The 26,916-nt window shown below is 37.9% G+C and overlaps 1 protein-coding gene across 4 annotated transcripts in view; it reads right to left on the bottom strand.

Annotated features, from left to right (window-relative positions):
- Positions 1–26,916, bottom strand: part of APP (amyloid beta precursor protein) — a 286,033-nt gene that overhangs the window by 189,612 nt on the left and 69,505 nt on the right. For all 4 annotated transcript variants that reach the window (XM_081235728.1, XM_081235729.1, XM_081235726.1 and 1 more), the window contains exon 3: positions 17,204–17,333. In XM_081235728.1, the coding sequence (XP_081091854.1) occupies positions 17,204–17,333 (130 nt within the window). The remainder of the gene's footprint in view (positions 1–17,203; positions 17,334–26,916) is intronic.

The following is a 26,916-nucleotide window of genomic DNA, read 5'->3' as shown; positions in this document are numbered from 1 at the left end:
TCAAGCCAGTGTTTTTCCTCAACTAAGAGACTGTCTTAACATTTGAGAAGCTACTCAGGTCTTCCAGCTTCCTGCTTTCACAGTCTTCTTAATCTCTGCACACTTTTTGAAGTTCTCATTATACACCTTGTCAATCTCATCATTTGTGATTACTTCTTCTTTTGGTTTTTCCCATGATCCCTTTATTTTGCAGTACAGAGAGGACGCTCCACCCATGGAGGGCATCTGCCCAGGGGGTTTCTAGAGCTGTGCATCATTGGTACCACCAGCTCCTGTCACACTGGGTGGCCTTATCCACTTTGTTGACCTGGGCCAGCCGGGTAGGGGAGGGAACACATCCCTCAGAGTAGCTATTACTCTCTACCACTTCATCTTCATCCAGGTTCCTACCCTCCACTGACACCTGCTCTGCTCCCTTTCTACTGATTTCTGGTGAAGGTTTAGGGGGATTTCTCAGACTCTGCATCATACCACAACATTCTACATTTTGAGGGAGCCCCAAATGGGGGCTGAAGAAATTCTACTTGGTTGTAAAACCCAGGTCCCCTTTCCCACTAAGCTATGCTTCTATTTTCTCCAGGAATATTTATCACTGATTTGTGTCCCTATCCCCACGGGCTGTACCTCTGCTCCACTCAAACTATCCATATTTTGGCAGATGTAGCTCAGATCATATCAGATGTAAACATGTTCTGAAATTCTGAACTCCAGTAAACCATTCTCTGAGTGAAAAAAATATATATATATCCTTCTAGTTCTCCCTTCCCCTTTTCACCTCTACAGCTACTACTCATGACCCCACGTCCCGGACTCTTTATCACTTGCTAAGGTTAGCAGAGGAGTTTCACTACCTTCATTCCATTTCCCTGCTGGTCTGGCCCGGGACCTTTAACACATTCATTCATCATCCGTGCTTACAACCAGCTACCACTCCACGTGTTCATGATGCCCAGACTCGGTTGTTCCAGCCCACCTCTCTCCTAAGTGGGAGACCCCGAACACCCAATTGCCACACTGTGCTCCTTGAGAGCTTATTAAGTGTCCCTTCTGGATACTCTTCTGTACAGACTAGACTTGAAATGTCTAGCTTCAGGAGACAATGGAGTTGTCTCCTAACACTCAGAGGAGTAAATGTTGCTCTATATTTCAGGAATGTTCTAATTCACAACTTCCCCCCCAAAAAAATATATCTTAAAAGATGCAAAATTATTTAGGGCAAGAGGAAGTAGATAAGGAGAGAATGACGCAGAAAAAGGCACGGCATTTAACAAAAGAGCTAGCCAGGAAATATCTAGGATGTGGTATTTGGAATTAGTACAACCTTTTACGGGTATGAGTACACAGTTCTAAATTCCCAAGGCTTTGTTAAAACATAGAAAAAAGGATTAGAATTCTGTCATTGTACCCGAAACACTATTGAGGGGAGAGGGACACAATATCTAACAGAATAAGAAAATATAAGTATACATGATTCATCAAGCTCTACAATAAAAACATGCTTTAGAAATTACCCAGTTCTACTGAGTCATGTTTCAAATATCATGTGATCATTTCAGTGGGGATGGATCCAGCTAAATTAGAATCTTTCCCTCTGTTACCACTCCACGGTGGACTTAGGAACTGCCACTCAGATTTGTAAACAAGGCTTAGCTTCATTACTGTCAATCAGTTTGCCAGGGCTTATTGTTCCTGAGAGAACTGAAATAACTGAATTTCTAGACTCCAAGGAAGAGGGTTTGGGGCAGGAAATTACTACATTAAAGCTTATATATATATTCCAAAAGGTATATCATGAAATATTTGGAGAATTTCCCCTGGAAGATTCTGATCCTACTCTCTAATCCAGTGTCTTATCATGGCTTCTAAGTTAGGCCCAACTGAGTTATCTGTCTACACTTGCTGAAACTCACAACTACAAGCAAAGAAATTACTGTGAATCTCTGTGGTAATGCAACATAAAGCTCACATTTTAACAAATAAATAATGGACTTGATAAGAAGGGGATACTGGAGTCTGTTTAAAGATACTACAAAAACCCTAGAAAAATCTAAGATCAGTTAAAAGATATGCACAATTTGAAACTATTGATCAGAGCCATCCTCAACAACGTAAGTATTAAAAGCTATTTCTGTATTGACCAAATCCCCCGTGTCATATAACAGAATGAGAACAAGGCTATTCTTGAACCTAGCAATTTTCTTTTTATCACTGCAACTTCAGTCATGGATGTAAATGAAAATTTCTGCTCACTTTGCTACTTTTCTGCTTGACTGAAGTTTGTAATGAAAACGTCTGTTCCTTTCCAGCAGAGTACAGGTGTCATTCCGATTTTACACAGCAGGCGGAGAGTGAATGCATTTGTTTAGATGCAAGATCATTTAAATATGTGTCACTACAAGCTACAGCCCACTATAGATAGGGCAGTTTAAAATTCTCTCAAGCAATAAAGTAAATGATCAAACGAAGGAACATTCAGGCTTCAAACATTTTCAGACTGGTTCTTCCCATCTGAACACAGCCAGCCCTGTGGAGCCCTGCCCTCCTCTCCTGGCTCTCCTCAACCAGAAAGCAGCAGAACTCTGCCAAAGCCCATTCCATTACCCAAATGTCTTCCGGGTAAACAGTCCAAAGTCACATGACAACTCTGTCTTCAGTTGACTTTTCCAGGGAGCAAATACTCTGAAGAGCAAGAATTCCAGGCATGCAGAAGCTCAGCCTTTAAATCAAACTAAATCTGAGCTAGTTTTCAAAGTAAGGCCCTGGTGCAGAGAGAAGGCACACAAAACATGTTTGAAGAAGGCAAATCGCTCATTTCAGATTTAACATTTATAAATGAGGAAATTATATATGATTAAGGCTTTCAAATACAGGGGTAATTCCAAGGTATCTCTCATTCCAAATAATACAGTTTCTGTCTTTCACTCAAAATTGTAAAGATGACTAAAATGTAGACCAAAGGAAAATCATACTTAGAGTCTTCAGTTGTTTTAACCTAGAAATGTTCTAATTTTGGGAATATGCTGAGGAAAAACTTTTGATTTTTGGTAAGAATATTTGGTTATCAGAATCATCTAAGAAAAGTGTACATGATTTGCTATTTTCTGGCCCAAAGCAGACTTTCTAAAAACGCAATTAAGCTAACAGGTCACAGGGTCTACATTATATAAGCTCAAGGTGACCCATTTAATGGCTTAATGTAGGGTTTACTCAAGGTCACCATTACATAAGGCAGGCATGTCCGCCTTTCTCCCAGTCAAAAGAAGCATAAGGTCAGTTCCCCCTCTTGGTCTGACACCCTTCCCACTCATGCCATTACATGATAATTCTAGATGTTTCATTTTTGACTGATGTTTAAACTATCTGGATATCTCAAAGCCTTAGCTTTTAAATTTCTATAACAGGGAAGAAGTTGGCTACTTATATAAATCTTAGAAAATGCATATTTCAAAGGCCATATATAGAAGGCCATCTCTTTGGGAAGACAGGGCTGAGGTATTGAAAAAGCCAACTGCACACCAAGTAAATACAAAAGACACCTTTGATAACAGTTCTCAAGTGCATATAAACATTCATCAACTATAACCATAATAGGTGGTATGTGTGCTTTCTTGGAAATCTGAGCACTTGATAAGACCATCTTATTGTTCTTTAATCATTTAGGCAGCTGTTTAATTAATATTCCTATGCTGGGGCAGTTCTCCATGTTTTGCTTCCAAATGATTTAATTCTCTACTTCCAGTTACAAATCTTAGTACGAATGGAAGATATCCTCACAGCGTAAGATGGTAAATCCAACACTGAGATCACATCTATATAAAAATATATATATTTTGTAAGAAATTTATATGTAAGTCAAAATAGCTAAAAAATGTTTTTTAAAGTCAAATTTTAAGAGGGGATTATGCTTAATTGCATATCTTCATTTCTTTAAAAAAAATGTGAAAAACGAATACATGACTATTTCCTAAGGACTTAAGTTTGATTCATTTTATTCTTGCATACTAGTTGTCATTAACCCACAGAAGAAGCAAAATAAAGCGAAGCAACAACAAAAGCCCTTGATGATGGTGACAGCCCATCATGAGGTGTATTTTTGCATCAATAGCCTGATGCATTAAGCTCATTCAAATGCAATTAATTCCTTTGTATGAAATCAAGGGTCCAGGAGATATTAATAAAAGTTGAAAACAATCCTACCTTTTGCCTAAAACAGATTTTTATCCCAAATGATACAATAAACCAACAGAGAAAAATAGGATAGGCATATCCCATGCTCATGTGCTCTGTGTTTAATCTGAGACTCCTAAATTCACCAGTTATTGATAAGGAAATCTGGCATACATCTTAGATGAAATGTCCAGGAAAGCTAAGAGCCAACCAATACTCTGCACTCTTAGCTGCCTGCTCTTATCCTGCAGGGACAAGGCTAATTATCAAGACTCTGGGAGCCATAGGAAGTCTGTTGACGAGTAGGTACTTGGAGGCCTGGCCTGGATTTAATAACTCAGGATTCATCAAGCCAGGCCTTTGGGAAACCAATGCACTGATGAGGTTTCCTAGTATGTGTATTGTGAGAAAAAAATAAACAACCCAGGAGGACTCATATAAACACCAATATTGAGAAGGATGCAGAAAAATGAGCCAGAGGAAGAATGGGAGTCAGCAGAGAGAATAACAAAGGCAAGAGCATAATAATAGTGTGGGGAGAAGGCAGTGATCAGCAGGGTTAGATACCACTGAGCCGTCAAGAAGGACAAAAAAATGTCTGGGCAAAGAGCTCATTCACTTGAGTTGAAGGGATGGATACCTGATAATGGTGAACTGGAGGGAGGCGGATGTTGCAAAGATAAGATAGGAATGGCTGACTATCATACCAAGAAGCACAGCTGTGAATGGGTAGAGCAAGGATGGAAATTAAAGATATGGGGTTAAGTGACTGACCTGAGGACCCAGGGGTCTTTGATGAACAGGAAAATATGAGAAGGCTAAAAATTGCTGATACATAAAATAAAATAAAGGGTCTACTGACCAAAGGTCATTATGAAGTCAATCTCAGATACAGTGAAGTTAAAGAACCTACTGAAGAAAATATATGCACTGGTACCCATGACTCAATTGAGAATTTTGGCTAAAAATTTAAAATGAGAACAAAAATAGAAAAAGAAGCTAAAATTATTTAAATGGCAAAAACAGGATAACTTCTTGGCATACTGAAAATGAGCCTACTATATTAAATATGCTTAGATAATGCAGAATATCATAAGCCCCTGACTGACAATTAATTCTGTTTTCAATAAAGCAAGAAGAGAGTCACATGACCAACTCATAGGAAACCAGCAACCTGGAGCTGATGAAGATATACAATAAAGAAGGAGATCTTCAGTGACAGCAGAAAAAAAAAAAATTCTCTCAAAGTAGTTAAGACCAAAAGGGGAAGATTTAGGGGAACTCCAGCTGGGTAAAATTTTTGAAAATACACGTACCCCTAAATTAATAAATCAATAGGATGGCCCAAATTTTAATGTCATGAGAAAATGTAAACCTCTAGAAGGGGAGTAATTAACATCTACATATCAAGTACCTACTAAGCACCACATTCACCTCATCATCTAACAAAGGCATTTCAATATGATAGGAATTAATAGTTAGCATACACATATATTATCCTAACTCTTAAGATACAACATAAAAATCTGAAATAAGTTTGTAGATTCCATTACCATTACAAGTGATACTTAGAAGTGGGTTTCTGTTAAAACAACCCTTTATTATTATTAGACTTAAAAGCTAAAGATAATGAAACTGTCACAAACTAATCTAATGGTATGTTTTATGTCTGAATACAGATGCCTCTGGTAATACTGGTGTCAACCTTTGAAATAAAACAGCCAGTTATTTTACCAGCAAAGTGAGTTTATTCAGGAATAGCAGAGGAATTGCAGTTCGGGACAATCAAGCTATAGCAAATATCACAGGCAAGCCCAGCAAATGAATGAGAGGAAGGTTACTTTATAGAGAAAGAGGAGGAAGTTGGGCAGGGCTGATCTAAGCAAAAGTCCATTGAAGGGAAAGGGAGAGTTCAGGGTGGTGATGGCTTCTCATTGGCTGAGTTGCAGAGTTTCCCATTGGCTGGGCTTGTTATTGGGCAAGGAGGAAATCTTCCTTCCTCCTGCTGGGGTAGTAGAGACCTTACTGCTCAGAAATGTAAAGCTGCCATGGGTGGTGTGTACATAAGAGCTCCCACTTCAGGGATGCCTGACTCCATTTTAAATGAGGTTTCTCTTTATTAATTTTTACACTGGCTTTAAACTAGACACATATAGATTAGACGCTTAATTTCCCAGAGATAAGAATTTAACGTTCTTTTATCCAGGTCTAAAAAAATCTTAGTTTCTACCTAATCTGAGATCCCTACGTTATTTCTTGGTTGTTAAATAAAACCTGCCCTTCCCCTACTGATAAATGCTGGCATAAGTAAATGACATTTATTTCTGTAATCCTGGAGATTCTTTTAGGCATGTGAAATTACTGCTTTACGCCCTTTGCCTTCTCAGTGTTTAGGCTATTTCTTCTTTAAGATTTCCTTCCTTTTAAAACATTCATCTAACTCCTCATTTCATTCATTCAGTATGCACTTATTAAGTACCTACTATGTGCCATGACATGCTTAAAGCTCTGGGAATATATTTCAGTGAATGAAACAAAAGTCCCAATTTTCATAGAGCTTACATTTCTGATAAAAAACAATTATTTCCAAATTTACAAGCATTGCAGGAAGGGCTTCTTAGTCTTCAGGACCATATATTGTTTATTCTCAGTATAGCTCTATGATTATTCTTTTCCCTCTTCAGGTCCTCAAATCCACTAACTGTAAAACTTTCTCCCAATTTACTACCCTGTTATGGATCTGCTATTTAAATTCAAAACATGTTGAGGAGCTGTGTGGCCAAGTTACTACAGTTTATGGAAATATTACTCCAAAGTATAAGGAGTTTTTTCTCTAATCCAATATACCATCTATTAAAAGAACTGACATAATTAAAAGCTTAAAACTGCATTGACTGTTCAGATATTTTTCTAGACACCACATAAAAGGAACAATCAAATGAATTTAATGTCTTTGCAAATAAAAATGTGATTTCTGTGCTATTCCAAACTTAATCAACCATCTTATTTCTGTTCTAATTTTCCAACATTATGTACCAATATTAGCGACACAAACTGTTGTCCCCGGAAAATGTTTTCTAATTCATCTCTCTTCATTTTCTCTACTTATGCCTTAGGATCCATACTATGCCTCATCCTCTTTCCAGAATCCTCTACTGTATGCTCCAGCCTTATCTCCTAGTCTTACAGCAATCCCTCATCTTACTCACAGGAAAAAGTTCATACCATCCGGTCATAAAGCAAATTTGAAGCAACGGTAAAAACGCTAGAGATTTCAGCAGATTTGTGGTTAGGAGAGAACTTCCGGGGGAGAGGAGTCGAGTTTTGATCATGTTGAGTTTGGGTCCTTGAACAAACACCTGTCACTAAATCAGTAGAGAAGATCAGCATGTTTCCAGAGTAAAAACAATCACAACTACAAACCTTTACAACATCTAAAACAGTAAAATTCTGCCCTGAATTCTGTAAAATAGGTACAAGGATAATTTTATATGCATATAGTCATAAATTATGCCCATGGAGAAGGAAACATCTTCTAAGGAAATATACAATACACAACAAGCTCCCCTCTATGAAATCACAGTTTAACTTTATCCAGCTCAAAGTTAGCTAAATAAGGACACCTCTAACACTACTTTCACTCGCAAATTCTAATCTTAAAAGAACATTTCTAGGGGCTTCCCTGGTGGCACAATGGTTGAGAGTCCGCCTGCCCATACAGAGAACACGGGTTCGTGACCCGGTCCAGAAAGATCCCACATGCCGCGGAGCGGCTGGGCCCGTGAGCCATGGCCGCTGAGCCTGCGCGTCCGGAGCCTGTGCTCCGCAATGGGAGAGGCCACAACAGTGAGAGGCCCGCGTACCACACACACACAAAAAAGTTCCCAGAGTGAAAAGAGAACTTTGATGGAAGTCCCTTTCTTTCTTGATTCCCTACCATAATCACTTCTACTCAATCACATCAGGAAAAAAGAAAAGTCCATGACAAAAGACACAGCTTGAGGTTAGATGGAAACATTATGGTCCTTCATATTAAATTTATGTTAAAACAGCAAGCTAAAGATTACCATGGTTACATTACGAAGATGCAACCAGGAAGCAGCTGTTTACTGGTTGGCACAGAAAAGTAAATATTTCAAGACCATCAGATCTGATATGACAGTACCGATTCCAGATACACAGAGAAATTAAAAACTCAAAATAACATACATCCACTCTAGCTGATGTTACTAAATCTAAAGCCATGTTTGCCTTTTTTAAATAAAGTAGGTGAAAACATGACCATGTGAAATTTAAGTTACATGTGATTTTTTTAAATTTCTGGGATGTCAGCATCTTTCTGTCTGTCTCTTTATATATATGGAAACAATCTAAAAGCAATATAAAAAATAAAAGAAATTAAACACAGAATATACTTTTCATGAATTTAACTGCTGTTTGTAAAAGCAAACAGTAAATAATGGGGGTCAAAATTTACTTGTATGGAAAATCCATAATAATCTCAATTTAAAAAAATTCATATCCCAGTATCTCTTGGAGAGAGCCACAATACATATATACAACTCAAATAGTGCTGGTATTTCATATAAAAATGGCAACCAGAGCAGCAGGTGATTCCTGAGTCTCTACTCATCTTTTTTATTATGATTGAATTATTAGCTTAAAAAAATGTTTTCTACTCTCAAAAATTCTAACCTCAGTTGCCAAAAGACAACAGTTAAGTATCATGTCCATATACATAAAAGGAAAGAGGTATATATTCGATGCCAGCCTGAAAATAAGTAGTTAGATATAAATTTAAATTTAAAATAACATAATAGTATTTACTATAAATGAAGGAAAACACTAATGCTTTTAAAAAACTAATACCCTATTATAACCGACTACTCCCTCTTCCTGAAAATGATGCATAGCCTTTAAGGTCCTACCTTTAGGACGTTGCTCATCATTGTCTAAATACCTAAAATATATCTCCATTCTTGCCCCCATCCTTGAAATCCTGGCACAATGCTACTTCTTGCCAAGTCTTCCTCAAAGTCCTTAGCCAGAAGCCCCCTACTCCTACATTATAAACCCAGAAAGAGGGACCACATCTCACCTATCTTCAGGGTCAAGCACATGCAGGTGGTCAATAAAAACTTACACAATGAATATATAAATTACAACTCTTACTAGTCACTTTTGTAGGGTTTATTTCTTTGTGAATAGTCAATTGACTATTTCCCAAGTTGGAAATTTAGAGAAAAAATATTTTAAATAGTCTCTTTATTATTAACAAATAATAGAAATTATGGATGGTTTTTAACTCAGTATCAATAAAAATATTAGAGCTAAATATAGAGGTATCTGTATACTCAGGATCACATATCAGTTAAAATTTTTCCTCCATATTTTAATACATACAATTAAATAGTATATATCTTTTACAAAAGCAACTATAAGATGTGCAACACCTGCAGGTAATAACTATTTGTAAAAATCAATTGAAAGCAAATATATCTACCACGATGTTTGTCACAGCATCTTTTACAACAATCACAAAAAAAAAAAGCAACCTAACTGCCAAAAATAAGGAATAGACACATTGTAGTGCCTGGTGTAATGCTAGATTAAAAAGAGTGTTTTCAAAGAAAATTAAATTTCATGAATAAAGTATAAAAATGTTAGCTGAAAATAAAGCTGGTGACAAAATGGGAAACAGAATTACATAACTATTAAAAATAATACAACCAAAACATATATGCCAAAAAATAGACTGAAAGGAAGCCAAATGGTTTTTTGGTTATTATTTTTTGGTAGTGGTCACATTTTCTAAACTTCATACAATGAACATGTGTTACTTCTGTAATCAGTGAATTTCAAGCACACAACTGCAACCTGCAGCACATATTACAAATGAGATGCCTATTAACCTCAGTATATATATTTTTCAATGCATTACTGAGAAGTGTTGGAACAATATCATGTCAAATAAACTGAGATTTCTTTTTCTTGCCTATCATCTAGGACCCATGCAGATAACTGAGTATTTTAGTACAACACTGACAACGGAGCACACCCATAAAGTATAACAGCAAATTTTCAAAAGTTGTTGTTTTTTTCTTAATGACTCATATTATGTAATAACTCCTAAATATACCTCCAGTTAAAAAAGACAAAATCAAACATTTCACTAAGTAAATTATTCATGCTATCATAGCTCTTATCCCTACAAAACATAAGTTATTAAAAGTCCCATAATAAGGACATAATAGCAGATACAGCAATTAAAACGATAAGAGGAAGCTAAACTGGCACTGGAGGCAACAAAAAACACTAAATTTCTCTTTTCTAAGTTTGATTTAAAAAATCAATCGTTCAACTCATTCCCCTTCACAAACTTTCAGAAAACAAATCAAGCTGGAGCTAGCATAACTGAGACCAACTTGGATCACTGATCTTGGCAGATGGCCTAAATGGAAGGAAAACATTTTTATGGCTTTTTCTGCTTAACCAGATGGGAGGCGCTTCACGTTCTAAGTCCTTCCCCACCCAGAAGGAATCTATAGGATAAATGTAATCTTCTTATTCAACAATCCACCCTGAAACAAATGTAGCTTCCAGATGCAATTTTTTGAGAAAACAAGCAAACAAAAAAACATTAAGCAAGATCAAGGATCTTTTCGGGACTCCCCTGGTGGTCCAGTGGTGAAGAATCCACCTTTCAATGCTGGGGACTCGGGTTCGGTCCCTGGTCAGGGAACGAAGATCCCACATGCCGCGGGGCAACAAAGCCCGCTCCATAACCTGCGCGCCACAACTACAGAGTGCATGCGCCTCAACTAGAGAGCCCACGTGTGGCAAACTACAGAGCCCACGTGCTCTGAAGCCTGTGCCCCACAACTAGAGGGAAGCCCTTGTGCCGCAATGAAAGATCCCACATGCCGCAACTAAGACCCTACACAGCCAAAATTAAAATAATAAACTAAATAAATATTTTTTAAAAAAGGGCTTCCCTGGTGGCGTGGTGGTTGGGAGTCCGCCTGCCGATGACCGGGACACGGGTTCGTGCCCCGGTCCGGGAAGATCCCACATGCCGCGGAGCGGCTATGCTTGTGAGCCATGGCTGCTGAGCCTGCGCGTCCGGAGCCTGTGCTCCGCAACGGAAGAGGCCACAACAGTGAGATGCCCGCGTACCGCAAAAAAAAAAAAAAAAAAAAGATTTTTTCTGAAGAATTTTTGATGATTAATGCTGCTTAAACTTGGTTAAAGGTAAGAAGGGAGACATTATCCTTTTATTTCGGCACCATGGTGTTTCTAAAATATATTTTCCCATAAGAAGTTATTCCTACTATATAAAACTCCTAAAGCATATCTACCAATAGATAAAACAAATTAAGACTCATCCTGTGTGTCTTTTCAAGCCTTTTGACTCTTTTTTAACCATCACTAAACTGAAGGTAGATACAAAATTTTATGTACTGATTTCATGGCCCAGCTTTTTCTGAACATAAAAACTATTCATTTATTATAGAAATTAATAGAAAAGTCCTTAAATAAAATAAAAATCACCTGTAATCCTACTGTTTGGATATAAACACTGGTGAGATTTCTTTTCCATGCATATTTTGCTTTACACAGTTGAGAATCAGACTCTATAAACTGGTTTTGGAGTATGACTAATATTCAAAGTGGAAGATCACATAAAAAGAAGTCTGATGTCTCTCCAAGGTGGGTGATTAGCCTACCCTGATGAAGAAATGCCCAGGGATTCTGATCATTCCTTATGAGAGCACAATGTAGACAATCCTTAAAAGTATAGAATATTCAAGGGTTTGTATCCATTTCATGTGCAGAGGCCAGGCTCATCAAGCACCGTTCCCACTGTATATTTATACAGCCCTAGTGCACACTTCTTCCAGGACTTCATAAGGATCGGATCTACAGAGTTCAGAGGTCATAGGACTGGAGGAGCCAGCGGCATTGACTAGCTATCCTACTGGATTATCACACTGGGGCATCTGGACATTTAAAAAAATCCTTAGGGTCCACAATAAAAATGTTCTCCCATCCCTATCCCCATTCTTAAAGTTAGATGGAGTCTTATGTAGCAATCTTACATGTTGTTCTGCTGTTTACTGTGTCTCAAGAGAATTGTTTAGGATAAATCAAAAAAAACTACGTTGGTACAATATCTGTCAAAGTATCCAAATACATGCTTTTCACACTAAAAAAGATTAAGATAGCTGTAGATAATTGACACAAAAGTAGTCACCTAGAAAACAATGTTTGCTTGCCCTAAAATTTTATTAAAACAATAAAATTCAAAATTAAAAGGAACTGAATAGCTTTCATTTCTCATCTGACCACAGACCATATCTGAATAGCTTCCTTGTCATTATTACTTGTAAGTTTGGAAAGCCTTGAGTATAAAATGAAATAAAATGAGATTCAATGTAGTAATTCCTTAATTTCTAATTCCTTTGGATTAAACTATTAACCCTGCTTTGCCCCCATAAATCAACAGTAACTCTCCTTATGCAATGTACCTTGCCTTTACTGGACAGTGGCAAATGCAGAAGAGCATCAGTTTCAATAGTGGATCTATAACGCCATGAAAAGTAGTAATTCAAATGGAAAGGGGTTGAATGCTTTGCAAAGAAAATATTCTTGAGTAATAATGATATGCTTGAATCCCGTATGAGATAATTAATAAAATGTTCAAATGATTAAGACAGATCTTACCGTCTGGTGCCAGAGGCATAACTAAAAGCAAAGGGTGAAATGAGAAAGCCAGCTCACTCTCAAGGGAAATCATCCACTCCATGGGAGGAAAGGGGCAACAGCAACCTAATACACTTTCTCCATCTAGACAAGGAATGCAAGACACCTTAGAGCAGGGATGCCCAAGGCAAATACATGGCTTAGAGAAAAATAACCTAGTGTGTCACTGGATCCTGCATCTGATAAAAAGGTCAGGAAGGCTGCGTGCTGAACATAACAGGCATTTTTCTCTCTTCAAGCTTTGCCTTGAATTTTAATATGCTTAATGTTTAAGACAATCTTATTTGTTTTCTAGATAGCACCTTTCTAAGAATGAACTTTAGTAAAATACTCTCTTTTGTTTAAAGTATTTATTTAGATACAGCCAGAAATTTTAGAGGGTACTTATGGTAACGCTAAACAGTAATTTTTTGTTCAAGCAGCAAGTAATATATAAGAATGTTGCCTATTACTACCATAAAGTGGAAACCTGATGACGCAGAGAAATTTATCCTGGAACCACAGAGGTTCCAGCGACATGGCTGTGTCCTTATGAGACACATTTACGGTGAGATTATTTTTAAAGTGCTACTTAGTGCCTCCAATTCATAGCCTTTCCTCAATGATTTGATTTTGTAAATCAGGTGGTTATTGGCTCTAGTACAATTTTCTTCTCATACTGTAAGGAACACTGGATTGAGAATTGAAAGATCTTGGGCTTTGGTCCTTATTCTACCACTAAATAGCTGTGTGAGTTACTGCAAGAAATTCAATCTTGCTGACCCTCATTATTTGTGCCTGTGAAGTGAGACTAATAAAACCAACACTGCCTGCCTCACGGAGGAAGTATTTCAGTGGTTGCCCTATACAAGTATAAAGAGCTTGACAGTGCTATGTGTAACAGATGTTAAAATCTAGGGAGGGAAAAAAGAGGGAAGGGAGGAAAGAAGGAAGGAAAGGAACAAAAGGGAAAGGGAAAGGAAGAAAATAGGAAAAACAATATATAAACTATTGGGACTGTGCAGTATTAATGGAATTAAAATAATATATAAGTTACACACTTATGTTTTCCCACTCCTTTTCCTGAAAACAACACACTGTGGTATTCATTGTGGTTATATTATACACCACCTTTTATAATACTATTAGTTAAAGAATGAAATTTTGCCATTTGTAGCAACATGGATGGACTTTGAGGGCAGTATGCTAAATGAAGTAAGTCAGACAGAGAAAGACAAATACTGTATGATATCACTTATATGTGGAATCTAAAAAATACAATAAACCAATGAATGAAACAAAAAAGAGGCAGATGAAGAGAACAAACTAGTGGTTAACGGTAGGGAGAGGGAAGGGGTGAGGGGCAGGGGAAAAACGGGGTTATTATGAGATTATATGAAATCATATGTGTGAAACTTCTGAAAATTGTAAAGCACTATAGAATTTAAAGAATCTTTCATTTGATTAAAAAAAAGGCAGGAAAAAAAGACTTTTGGAAAATTTGGTTTCACCTAGGAATCAAGTAGTACCCACATTCCTCAATTCTAATCTAAGATCAGTAACAAAGTAGAAAGCTTTGTACGTTCTATTAGTACTTGTCATGTTAGGGTCTAATTTTTGGTTCAGTGGAAAAATACCAGGGATTCATACAGGCCAGGTATCTACTGGAAATACTTATGATTATCTAGTCCCACTTGTAGTCAAGAAGCGGTAGTGTCGATGTGTTAATTTAATACCAGCTACTATACCAGACCTGGGAAATTGGCTAAACACATCACAAGTGACATCTTCTGCAATTATGCAATCTGTTCAAAAGATAAAAAAGAAACCTGATACATGCTGATGCCAAAGCCTCAGCAGGAATCAACTCCTTCCCATCCTTTTACACACAGCCTTTCAGGGGAAGAATTATTTTATCAGCTTTTCCATTTCCTCTTGCCCATCTTCACCCTGCACATTACAGCTCTGTAAATATTTGTGGAATATAGCTCTGTAAATAGAGTGGAATGACACATTTTGAAGTGGCCCTCTTTCCACAGTGGTTAACAAAATATGGTGAGGACAGGTCATTAACGTTACTATCAAATAAGTGTTTTCTGGGTAAGATTAATTATCAAAAACCAAATTACTTAGGATGGAGTTTTCCCAAATGGTACATAACTCAGCTGATCATGATAAAAACATGTATCTGATAGTAATCATAGCATTATCACAAAATCTCCTGACTTCAGATTTAGATGTGAACACATTCTAGGTATCTTTTGTTCCTTCTCACAGCGGTTTTTCCCTTGGAGTTTCAATACTCCTGCCATAGGAAGAGAGCTTTCCAGAGACGGGGAAGTGTATGGAGTAGGGGCAGGGAGGGTGGCTGGCAGAGGGGATACAATCCATCTGGGGTCAAAAGAAATTTGCCACAGTAGTGGCACTATGGTCGTGAAGCACGATCTTAATGTGGATTCCACCTTTTAGTTAATTCTGACAATTCAGAATAGAATTATGAAGCAGGGAGATCTAAGCAAAATGTTATGAGTTTACTTCTGAAACCCAGCTACAGTTGTGAGTTTTATATCAGGTGTCATCAGCAATAACACGCATCCAGACACCTAGTACCTGTTCCCAGTGAGCTTATATCATAAAGAAAATGTATTTGAAACATTTCATAGAATGGGTAAGTGAGAACCAAAAGATTGGCCCACCTAATTAACTGGATCCCGATCTACTTCCTAACTTATACTGAATGAAATGGTTTTTAGGTTTAACAACTAAATTAGACTGAAATATACAGTTCCTGAAGACAGCTGACCTCAATATTTCTTGACATTGGAGTTCTGTACCTAGTATTTACACATTACTTATTTTCATCATATTAAAACTTCACTTCTTGACCAGTCAGAAATGGCTTAGAAGCCTTGTAAAGTAACTAGGAACAACAGATAAGGAGGAACAAGGAAACTCTTCAATTGCCAAATGTTTAAGAATCTGGTTTTCCACATTTTCTTTATCATAAATCCACCAGATGAAATCTTCATTCTTTGGGCATTAGCCCAGTTTTCTATTAATGTCTCAACTTGTGTGCAGGCATGAACAGTAATCAGTATGTTCTTATGACATTCATGTTTGACCCAAGTATTACACAGATCTCCAGAATCTGTCATCCTGACCCTCTAAGTTTGCTGTTGGGACTCTTTTTTAAAGACAGATCCCTTTTAGTCTTTACAAGATGTCACTGGAATGAATATCCACATCCTCCACAGGTAAATCGTTATGTCCTTATTTACAACTATCTTACCGATGAATAAACTTCGGGAAAACGTCTAGATGCCAGCTATGAGATCAAAGACTGCTGATTTTCCCAATGCCTGGTTACATAAAAAAATCAACTAGGAAGAGACAGAACCAAGTCAGAATAAATATAGAGTATGAGAGTATTTCCAGAGGAAAAAATATGATATCACATAAAACAACTCAGTTTTTAAAATAACAAATTAAAGTAAAATTTGAGGTCAGAAAGGAACACACATTTAAACCTTAGTGATCAAACTGTTCCCTCCAGTTTGATGTAAGCAGGAAAAAAAAAAACAATTTAAACTCTAATTCCCCAATTATCTTCAAACAGGAGGTGTACTGGGTTGTTGTAGAAAGAGATTTTTAAGAAATTAGCAAAATGCACATTAGGCTCTCTTTTCTATGAAGTCTACTGAAGAAACACACAAGGTCTGAATTCTAAGTCCAGTTAATTAGTGTACATGAGAATCATCTACAGAATTTGGTAAAATTAAGATTCTTGGGGGCTTCCCTGGTGGCGCAGTTGTTGGGAGTCTGCCTGCCGATGCAGGGGACGTGGGTTCGTGCCCCGGTCCAGGAGGATCCCACGTGCCGCGGAGCGGCTGGGCCCATGAGCCATGGCCGCTGGGCCTCCGCGTCCAGAGCCTGTGCTCCGCAACGGGAGAGGCCACAGTGGTGAGAGGCCCGCGTACCACAAAAAAAAAAAAATAAAAAGATTCTTGGGCCCCACGACTAGGCATTTTCATTCAGCAGTTATGGGATAGGTCCACAAATTTTTAATGATAATAAACACACTTGGTAAATTCATTCTGAGGCAGGAAGCTCATACATACTGCTCCTTTATTGTCAGGACACAGGCTACTTTAAGAATCCAAAATATAGTCCAATGCAGAGTGGCAATATGCTGAAGGAAGAGCCTGCATATCTGATCTAATAATTAGAGCATCCTTCCTTTTCATCCCCAAAGCCCATAGCCAATCAATGCCAGCTCCAAGGTCAGTCAGCTCACCTAAGCAGCGGTAGGGAATCACAATGTGGGCATGGGTCTTGCACTGTTTCCGGCCTCTCTTGCACCAGTTCTGGATGGTCACTGGTTGGTTGGCTTCCACCACATTGGTGATCTGCAGTTCAGGGTAGACCTGGGAGAACATACAAAAAGGGTAAATTGTTACCTGAGGCAGGGCTGGCACACAAGCACCTGTTGAACCACCACGGTTATTCTAAGGTTTTGAAGCCTGCTCTAATTGTGATCTAGCTTGTGGAATTCAGGGTGAAGAAAAAGATCAAGAACCTATCATTCCATTCAAAACATTAAGCAATATAACTTTTACTTTATTTTACTGCACACATTCCGGCTTAACATATTTTCTAGGGGAGATAAAATAGAAAGGGAGGAGGGGGCCCTCTTAAAAGCATGGGGTCATTTCAATGCAAAATAAACTGGTGTGACGATGATACTCTGTAATGCCCTAAATAAATGTTATAGTAGATACACCTAGGAATATTACCATGACTTAAATTCAACCCGCCCATGTCTTACTCAATTAGGCAAATATTTCACATACAGGATATGACACACAGCAAGCTTCCTACATAAAAATCTTTCTCTTTATTCAAAGTAATTTACTTAAGAATAATTTATCAGTTATCATGACTATCATTTAGATAAAGAATTGCATTGATGAATCTCTTCCCTTGATAATTACAGCCCTTTGCTCTGATTACTGTTCTCAACAAATCATGGTGTTTACTGAGCACTTGGAAAGAAATGTGAAACTTGATGAACTAAAATATATTTGTGAAAATATCAAATCCCTTCTATTTATTAATAATAATAGTAGAGATTTGAAAGAAAAATATAAACATAAAAATTTATTTTTAAAATGGGCTTTCCCTTGCATAAATCTTACATTTCACCAGGGTTGCTGTTTTGCCAGTTAAATACAATAAAGAGAGAAAAGTATACGAGAACTGAGGGTAGAAGCAAGGGAATGGTTGTAATAATGGGGAATGAAATCTAAAGTGGGAATATGAAGGTTGAGATACACGTTTAAAAGGCTGTAGTATCAATGAGTCCTGGTGTGTGCTACAGAATTTTGTCCTAAAGATACCAAAGAAAATGGGGTGGTTAGAAGCAGTACTTGGAGAGTCAGAGAGCTGAAATTAAGATTCTGGGGGGGGGTGGATAACAGTTATTGGTAATTGCAAGGAGTATAACATGAGTATCAGAGGGCATGGCTGAAGAAGAATGATAAAGGCAAGATCACTGGAGGAATGAAAATAAAAAAACAAAACGGAAGCTGGAATCTTGGATCATCAAGGTTGATATTAAAATCAACTAAGAATGGGGCTTCCCGGGTGGCGCAGTGGTTAAGAATCCGTCTGCCAATGCAGGCGACACGGGTTCGAGCCCTGGTCCGGGAAGATCCCACATGCTGTGGAGAAACTAAGCCTGTGCGCCACAACTAACTGAGCCTGCGCTCTAGAGCCCGTGAGCCACAACTACTGAAGCCCATGCTCCTAGAGCCCGTGCTCCGCAGCAAGAGAAGCCACCGCAATGAGAAGCCCGTGTGCTGCAACGAAGAGTAGCTCCCTCTCACAACAGCTAGAGAAAGCCCGCACGCAGCAATGAAGACCCAACACAGCCAAAAATAAATACAAATAAAATAAATAAATTAAAAATCACCTAAGAATTACGAAAGATGCATTGACTGAATGACAGAAGGTCAAGACCTAAAACCTTCAAAGATTGAGGAGGATGTCACTGTGGTAGAAAGAGCTCTCCAGATGCCTCCAACAGGTGGAGGAGAGGGGTAAATTAGTCCAAGACCATGTATTTCACAGTTTGGGTGGGGGACATTTTAGGGAGAAGGAAAAAAATGGTTTGGAAGTGAAAATGAGTGAGAAGGAAGACATCCCTACCTCTAGGCACAATGCTATGAGGGTTGAAAGGGAAGCACTACCTGAGGAGGCTACAGGGGAAGGAGTGCCTTTGGGGAACAACCAGGTTTCAGAACAAGAAGATACTGTCCACAGTGTGGGTTATGGATAGAAGGAATTTTTCTTATGATTGTCAGTCACATTCAAAGAGAGCATGTCTTTATTTGAAATGTTGATATTTTGTTCACTGTGGAGTTTGGGGCATTAATTTTTACTTTTTAGTGCATTAAAAGAGTTCCCTGATGGCCTAATGGTTAGGATTCTGGGCTTTCACTGCCGTGGCCCAGGTTCAATCCCTGGGCAGGGAACTGGAAATCCCGCAAGTCATGTGAAACAGCCAACAATAAATAAATTTAAAAAAGACAAAATGGTTATATTTTTTAAAAATAGGGCATTAAAATATTATTTATCTTGCTTCCTGACTGCCTCATTTGCCTCACTCTTGTCCCAACCCCGAGGTCAATCAATTAAAAAATCAGGCACTGAGAATGAATAAAAACTGTGGTACATCCAATGGATTACCTAGCACTAAAAAGAAAGAAGCTATCATATCAAACCATGAAAAGACACGGAGGAATCTTAGTTGAACATTACTAAGTGAAAGAAGCCAGCGTGAAAATACATGTATGATTCTAACTACATGACATTCTGGAAAAGGCAAAACTATGGTGACAGTAGAAAGACCAATGGTTACCAGGGGTTAGGGGGAAGGAGGGATGAACAGGAAGCACATAGAGGATTTTGGGGGCAGTGAAATTATTCTATATGATACTGTAATGGTGAATACATGTCATTATACATTTGTCCGAACACATAGAATGTACACCACCAAGAGTGGACCTTAAGGTAAACTATGGACTTTGGGTGATAATCACGTGACAATGTAGGTTCATCAATTGAAATAAATGTACTATTCTGCTGGGGGATGTTGAGAAAGGGGGAGAAACTATGTATGAGTCGGGGAAGGGGGTACACAGGAAATCTTTGCACCCTCCTCTCCATTTTGCCACAAACCTAAAACTGCTCTAAAAAAATAAAACGATGATCAATGTAGTGCAAGGCAAATTCATTGGGGAGGTACATGCTATGAAAACACACAGGATATCTAAATCAGATCCTGGGCGGGTAGTGAGAAAGTTATTCTTCCAAAACACTTGCCAGTAACTTAGCTCTAAATGGAAACAGCTCCTTCCCTTTATTTTATTTTGTTCTTAAATATCTTAACTCTTCAATGCATGCATTTCTGTCATAGATAATGCTCAACTTGCAATGCCACTAAAATTTAATATCCCCAGGGTTTTTTCCTATATGATGAAAGGTGAAGTGGCTTTTTGTGAAGCAATATAATTCTCCCACCACCTCTCCTTGTTTATTATATCACAAAGTACAGCACTCATGAGTCATAAACTCTATGACACCAGAGAGCTTGCCATGAGGGACACAACATTATGTGCAGTAAAGTGTGAGTTACTATATTTTTCTAAAGGGGTTCTAGCTGCCACTTCACAGAAATATTACCCTGCTGAGGATTTTCTCAGGAGTTTTCTGTTTTCTATAAAAAAAAAAAAAACTCCTACAGGCACAGTCAAGTCATATTTTCTTCTTTTTAATTTAAAACCAGAAAGCTATCCGTAGGGTACAAATTGATAAGTTAAAAAAAAAAAAAAAAGGTCTCTTGCTCATGATATGCTCCATCTTCAGTGTCCTAAGGTATTGCACCAATAATATCTGGTACAACAGAGCAGTAACTTATTTGGTGGATAATTTTCTAGCAGATAGAATTGCATACAGACCAATTAAGATCAGTGAAGACAGGGCTTCTCTCCTGAAGGTCACCAGAGCTTCCCGAGGTGATCAGCCGAACACAAAATTCCCTTCCAGTTCCCACCCAGAAATCTAGGACATCTGTGTTATTTACTGTGTTTCAACTTCTCTCTCCAGAACGTGGACAATGATGATTGTTAATAGGCAGTTGGAGATTATAAAATCTGAACCACGTGAATCCCACACGTAGTTCGCCTACTGCCTTAACAATGAAAACGGAAGTGGCAACTTCCACCCTTCCAGCCACTTTTATCCTGAGACAAGGAGTTATTAATTCGACTTTGCCAAAGAGTATAAAAATTTGCTGTTCTCAATTCAGGAGGTGTATTTTAAACAGGGGAGGAACACCAAACATGAAAGTCACAAAACTTCTTCTGAAGCACATCTAGTCCCAGTTAATCACAGTGGTTACCATGTGCACAAGAAACCTCCATGTCAGAAAGCAAAAATCAGAACACAAAAACACAACAAAAAACATACTAAAGTTTTTGACAAAAATTCTGAGTACTATATCTTATTTTTTATTAAGCAGCTCCAGTATATCACTAGAGACAAATAAGCATGTTTTTTTTTGTTTTTTGTTTTTAATTTTTATTTATTTTTGGCCGCATCGTGTCTTTGTTGCCGCATGTGGGCTTTCTCTAGTTGCGGCCAGCGGGGGCTACTCTTCAGTGCGGTGCGTGGGCTTCTCATTGCGGTGGCTTCTCTTGTTGTGGAGCACGGGCTCTAGGTGCACGGGCTTCAGTAGTTGGGGCACGCGGGCTTCAGTAGTTGGGGCTAGCGGGCTCTAGAGCACAGGCTCAGTAGTTGTGGCGCACGGGCTTAGTTGCTCTGCGGCATGTGGGATCTTCCCGGACCAGGGCACGAACCTGTGTCCCCTGCATTGGCAGGCAGATTCTTAACCACTGCACCACCAGGGAAGCCCAAATAAGCATTTTTGTGTTATGAGACGAATAAGCATCTTATGTTGAAATAGTAGCATAGTCTTCGGCAAGAATAAAAATTAAAGTAATGAGGCAAGCAAATGTGCTCGTGGTTAGTTGAGTCCCTGACTTTTCACCATAATTAAGTATAAGCATAGCTCAATGTTTTATATTTTCTTTGTGCATCTCACACCTTAACATAGGAAATAAAGATATCTGAGATCCCTAACCTATTTAATTTGTATGTTTTCCAACACATGCAACTGCATGTATTGCTAACACAACAAGCATTGCTGATGATTTGCTAAAACAGCAGGCATTAGCAAAACCCGACTTTTATACAGCCCCCTTCCTTTTCTAAAATGTATCCTATGTGCATCCCAATTATGAGTGACTCTTTTGTATTATTAAAAAATTTAGATGACAACAGCTGTATTAAGAAATACTTAAAGCAGAAACAAATCCAGCTAGTGCCAGTTACTTGAAAGGCAAACCATCCTCAGTTCCTACAAACCTTCCTGAATTACACAGGCAGCCGCTGAAGAAATACACACCCTGTGCCCCAAACACACTCTTCTTAAGGCCCTAACACCACACTTCAGATGCCCAGGCCCAGTAGGGTCTCCCATGTAGACAAACCTCCTCCACTCACGGTGTAATAGATGTCAATCCCTCTCTCCCACTTCAGGAAGGCTTTATTGTATTTATTGCAGTGCTTCCTCACATTGGGGTTAGGTACACATGTGCACCACCTCCCCAGTGAAAATACACTTTCCAAGGGCAGGAAACACAATTTCCTCTTCCTTGTGTTGCTCCACCTTCATTAACGTTGGTTTAAGGTGATCAGGAGGCTGCCAACATTCCTGCCCCTCTCTGCAGCGCTCCAGCCCCCCATCCTCTGGAAGAGCACTCATTAGTGACCATATTTTAACTCTGCAGCTCTGGACCCTTAGCTGGTTACAGCCTGAGGAAAGCACACTGACAACGGCACTCTTCTTCCTCAAGAGTTGTGAACTAACACATCCAGGCTCTGGTTAGATGAGGGAGGATACACGGCTGGCAGGCAGGGTAAGTCATAGCCAGAGATGGTGCCTGTCAAAACCCGCAGGGGAATGGGAACTAGGCCTCTGGAAGAAGCAGGGAAATAAGAGGTACAGAGAGAGAAGCTAAGATGAGACAGCTGTGTACCCAAGACAGAGATAGACAGCGGACAAGACAGGGACCACTTGAGCACCTCTAACGCCAGCGAGGCATGCCGCGTCTCCTTCAATAAGCCCCCTTTTAAACATAAGCTATTTTGGTGGCTTTATTTCCCTTCCGAATGAACAACACCCAAGAAAAATGCCCAGCTCAAAAGTTGGTTCGCTAATATTCCCTTCCCTGATCACTTCAACCTCTGAATCCAAAGCATTTTATCCGATTGCTTGTATTTGATCACTGACCACTTTCCACCTCCTATTACACCGATGTGCCTTCCTGCTCCATTAGAACATACACTCCTTGAAGGCAGGGACAATATGATTCATTTTTGTGTTCCTTCAATGGTGGTCAACACTGTGATAGCACAGTAAGTGCCTGATAAATAGGAAATGATTATCTCTTGCTAAGTTCAGTCCATTAGACATAGGGAAATTTAGTATATATTAAGCTCCATTGGGTATTATCAATGTATCTCTTAAAAAAGATTATCTTAATAGTATGATATTATAGTTGGATTATAAGCTTTTGAGAAAAATAAGCATCTCAGTGCCTTCTAATATTATTCTTCCAAGTATGATGTAGCAACTTTTACCAGTGATAGCATCTTATATAAAAAGCAATAATGTTAATAAATATTAATAAATACACAGCTGAGGAAGATACTTAGGAAGATTAAAAGACAAGCTCTCACTTAGGCTAAGGAGGTCCAGGCATCTGTAACAAGCACTTATTTTGGCCATACAAACATATTTTATCTTTGAAAACAAATCTATCTGTACATATATTAAAAAAAAAATTTTAAGTGAACTAAAGAAATTTCAAATACTAACACCCAAGAGAGGTAGAGTAGAACAATCTTAGATCCATATTAGAAGGTTGTAGTTGGTAACTTAATTGGTTTTCCTCACTATAGAAAAGTACCTTAAAACTTGAACATTCTCATTCTAAATTTTAAAAATCTAAAGAGTCTCCCTTTCTCTCTCTCTCTCTCTCTCTCTCTGTCTATCCAAATTGAAAATATATTAATCTCAGACAAGATGACATTTAAGTTGTTAAATACACCAACCAAGAAAATACATGGATGATATTTAAGAAAGCCAAGAACATATAGGTATATATACAGAAATATAAAAATATTTAAGACATATATTGTTAGAGTTCTACAAAAACTTTCCTTTATTTGCAACATTAAGGACAAACAGGGGAACCCTTGGAGTATCCTTTTGCAAGAGGCCACCTGGGACAAGGGATTAATTCATGTCAAAAGTCATATTTGCACACAACTAGATTCCAAATGACCAAGGATATTTCAAGAACACAAAATCAAATGTGGCTAATAAAAAGCTGTAAACAGAGTTAATGGTCAGGGTCATGGAAATTGCTCCTAATTCTGAAAAAATTTACTTACTGTTCTTTCTAGTCTTTCAACACTTAAAATCAATTTTTAATCAAATTCTCCAGTATATTTCTTTTTGAAAAATATGCTAGAAATTATGTAGTGTTATTAAAATGGTGTTTTAAACATGTAAGTTAGAAGTCAATAAATAATGCGTGTTCCTTTAGTTCATCTTAATCAATTTACAGCTGTACAAAAGGGCTAAGCAACACATCTATCTGCACAAGGGGCTTGCCAAAAATAATGTGGACTCTGAAGGAGGTAAGATAGAGAACTGGGATTCCAGACTTCTCAAAGAACAAGAGTGACTAGATTTTATAATTATTGGAGTGATAAGCACAGGGGGCATTCATTATACTATTCTTTCTACCTTTACATATGCTTGAAATTTTGAATTAAAAAGAACTAAAAGTTAAAAAACTAGTCCAGTGGAAACAAAGTCAGACTTCTAAATTTACATTACAAGTGAAAAAACAAAAATATAAACAAATCAAGATCTTAATTGTAGATGCATGATGGCACCTAGGTAGCATGTATGAACAAATACATGAAACAAAAAATCAAACTCTATAGTAAAATGGTATAGAGGTAGCCTAATCATAGGATATTTTCATCCTGTGAAAGTTTTACATATCAATTTCTTTTTCAAAGAACATATCCAAGAGGAGGATAAAAATATATATATAATTGAAGGTTTATTATGTTCCTGAATCATTGCAAATGTTTTATGTGTAGCAGGTCATGTAAACCTCTATCAGTTGATAATGGCTCCATTTCATAGAAGGTGAAATTGATGAAGTTAGAACACAACAATGAAAGTAGGTGACATCTCCATTATGGTTTATCACAGGAAATTAAATATATAGTTCCCTGTGCTATACAGTAGGACCTTGTTGTTTATCCATTCTATATATAATAATTTGCATCTGCTAATCCCAGGCTCCCAATCCTTCCCTCCTCCACCCCACTTCCCCCTGGCAACCACAAGTCTGTTCTCTATGTCTGAGTCTGTTTCTGTTTTGTAGATAAGCTCATTTGTGTCATAATTTAGATTCCATACATCACTTTGCTGTACAGCAGAAGTTGACACAGCATTGTAAATCAACTATACTTCAATAAAATAAATTAAAAAAAGAAAATTTATCATAAACTTAAAAAAAAGTAGATGATATCTCTGGCACTCAGAGTGTATTAATTCTAAGTTCTAAACTACTTCCACTCCAGTGTCTAAACCAAAACAAAGCATGTGCTAAACAATATATTTTTGTTTCTGGATTAAAATAACATAGTCTCTCCTTTAAAATTTTCTGGAACACAAAGAAAAATATCTTAAATTGTTTCTCAACATAAATTCTTGTAATAATGAGAGATATTGGAGACAGTATCTAATTTAATTGAGAAAGAGAACTAGAAACCAAAGTTGTTCTCTGATTATAATTTTTTTTTAATTTATTTAATTTAATTTATTTGTTTTTGGCTGCACTGGGTCTTCGTTGCTGCATGCAGGCTTTCTCTAGTTGCGGTGAGGCGGGGTCGCTCTTCATTGTGGTACGCAGGCTTCTCATTGCAGTGGCTTCTCTTGTTGCAAAGCATGGGCTCTAGGTGTGTGGGCTTCAGCATTTGTGGCATGCAGGCTCAGTAGTTGTGGCTCGTGGGCTGTAGAGCACAGACTCAGTAGATGTGGCACATGGGCTTAGTTGCTCCGCGGCATTCCCGGATCAGGGCTTGAAGCTGTGTCCCCTGCGTTGGCAGGCGGATTCTTAACCACTGTGCCACCAGGGGAGCCCTCTGATTACAATTTAATGAGGTGCTGGGAAGCAAGATGCAGCTGATGAAACACCAGTGAAATAATGGAAAGTACGTGCAATGCTGTGTTTTCACAATGATGACCTTATCTAAGAGCAAGGCACAGAAAATGTTTCAGGGCACCAGCCTATTTCCCAATAACGTGGTCCAAGTCTGTTTCTGACATTGTATATGAATATATTGTCATATGCATACGTCCATAATCAGAGTTGGAAAATATTGTGCAAGAACCTTGTACGACGTGTAAGTCACTCATACCAATGTTGTGAATGTAAAGACAAATGAGGAAGGTAGGGACACCAAAATAAATAGGACAGGACACGAATGTGAAAACACAAACAGATGTGTCCACGTACAGCCAAGATCCTCATTCTCTCTCTGTCAATTTATGTCTAATTTTCTCATTTTTAAAATGTCAAATCTATTGTTAATCAAATCTACTCCAATATAAAATAAAAATGAAAAGAGATATATAAAAAAACAGACTTTAAAAAAATGTCCAATCTATACAAGATTATTTGTTATTTGTACCTCAATAAAGCTAAAAAGAAAAATATATTACGGAAAAAAACATTTTAAATAAATAAATAAGGCGGCAAATATAAAAGTCCGTAGTGTTACTGCAAACATGTA

Source organism: Mesoplodon bidens (genome assembly GCF_964165515.1).
Source record: "Mesoplodon bidens genome assembly, chromosome: 5".
NCBI lineage: Eukaryota > Metazoa > Chordata > Mammalia > Artiodactyla > Ziphiidae > Mesoplodon > Mesoplodon bidens.
Note: the sequence above shows the minus strand (reverse complement) of the source record. Positions and strands in the feature narration are given on the sequence as shown.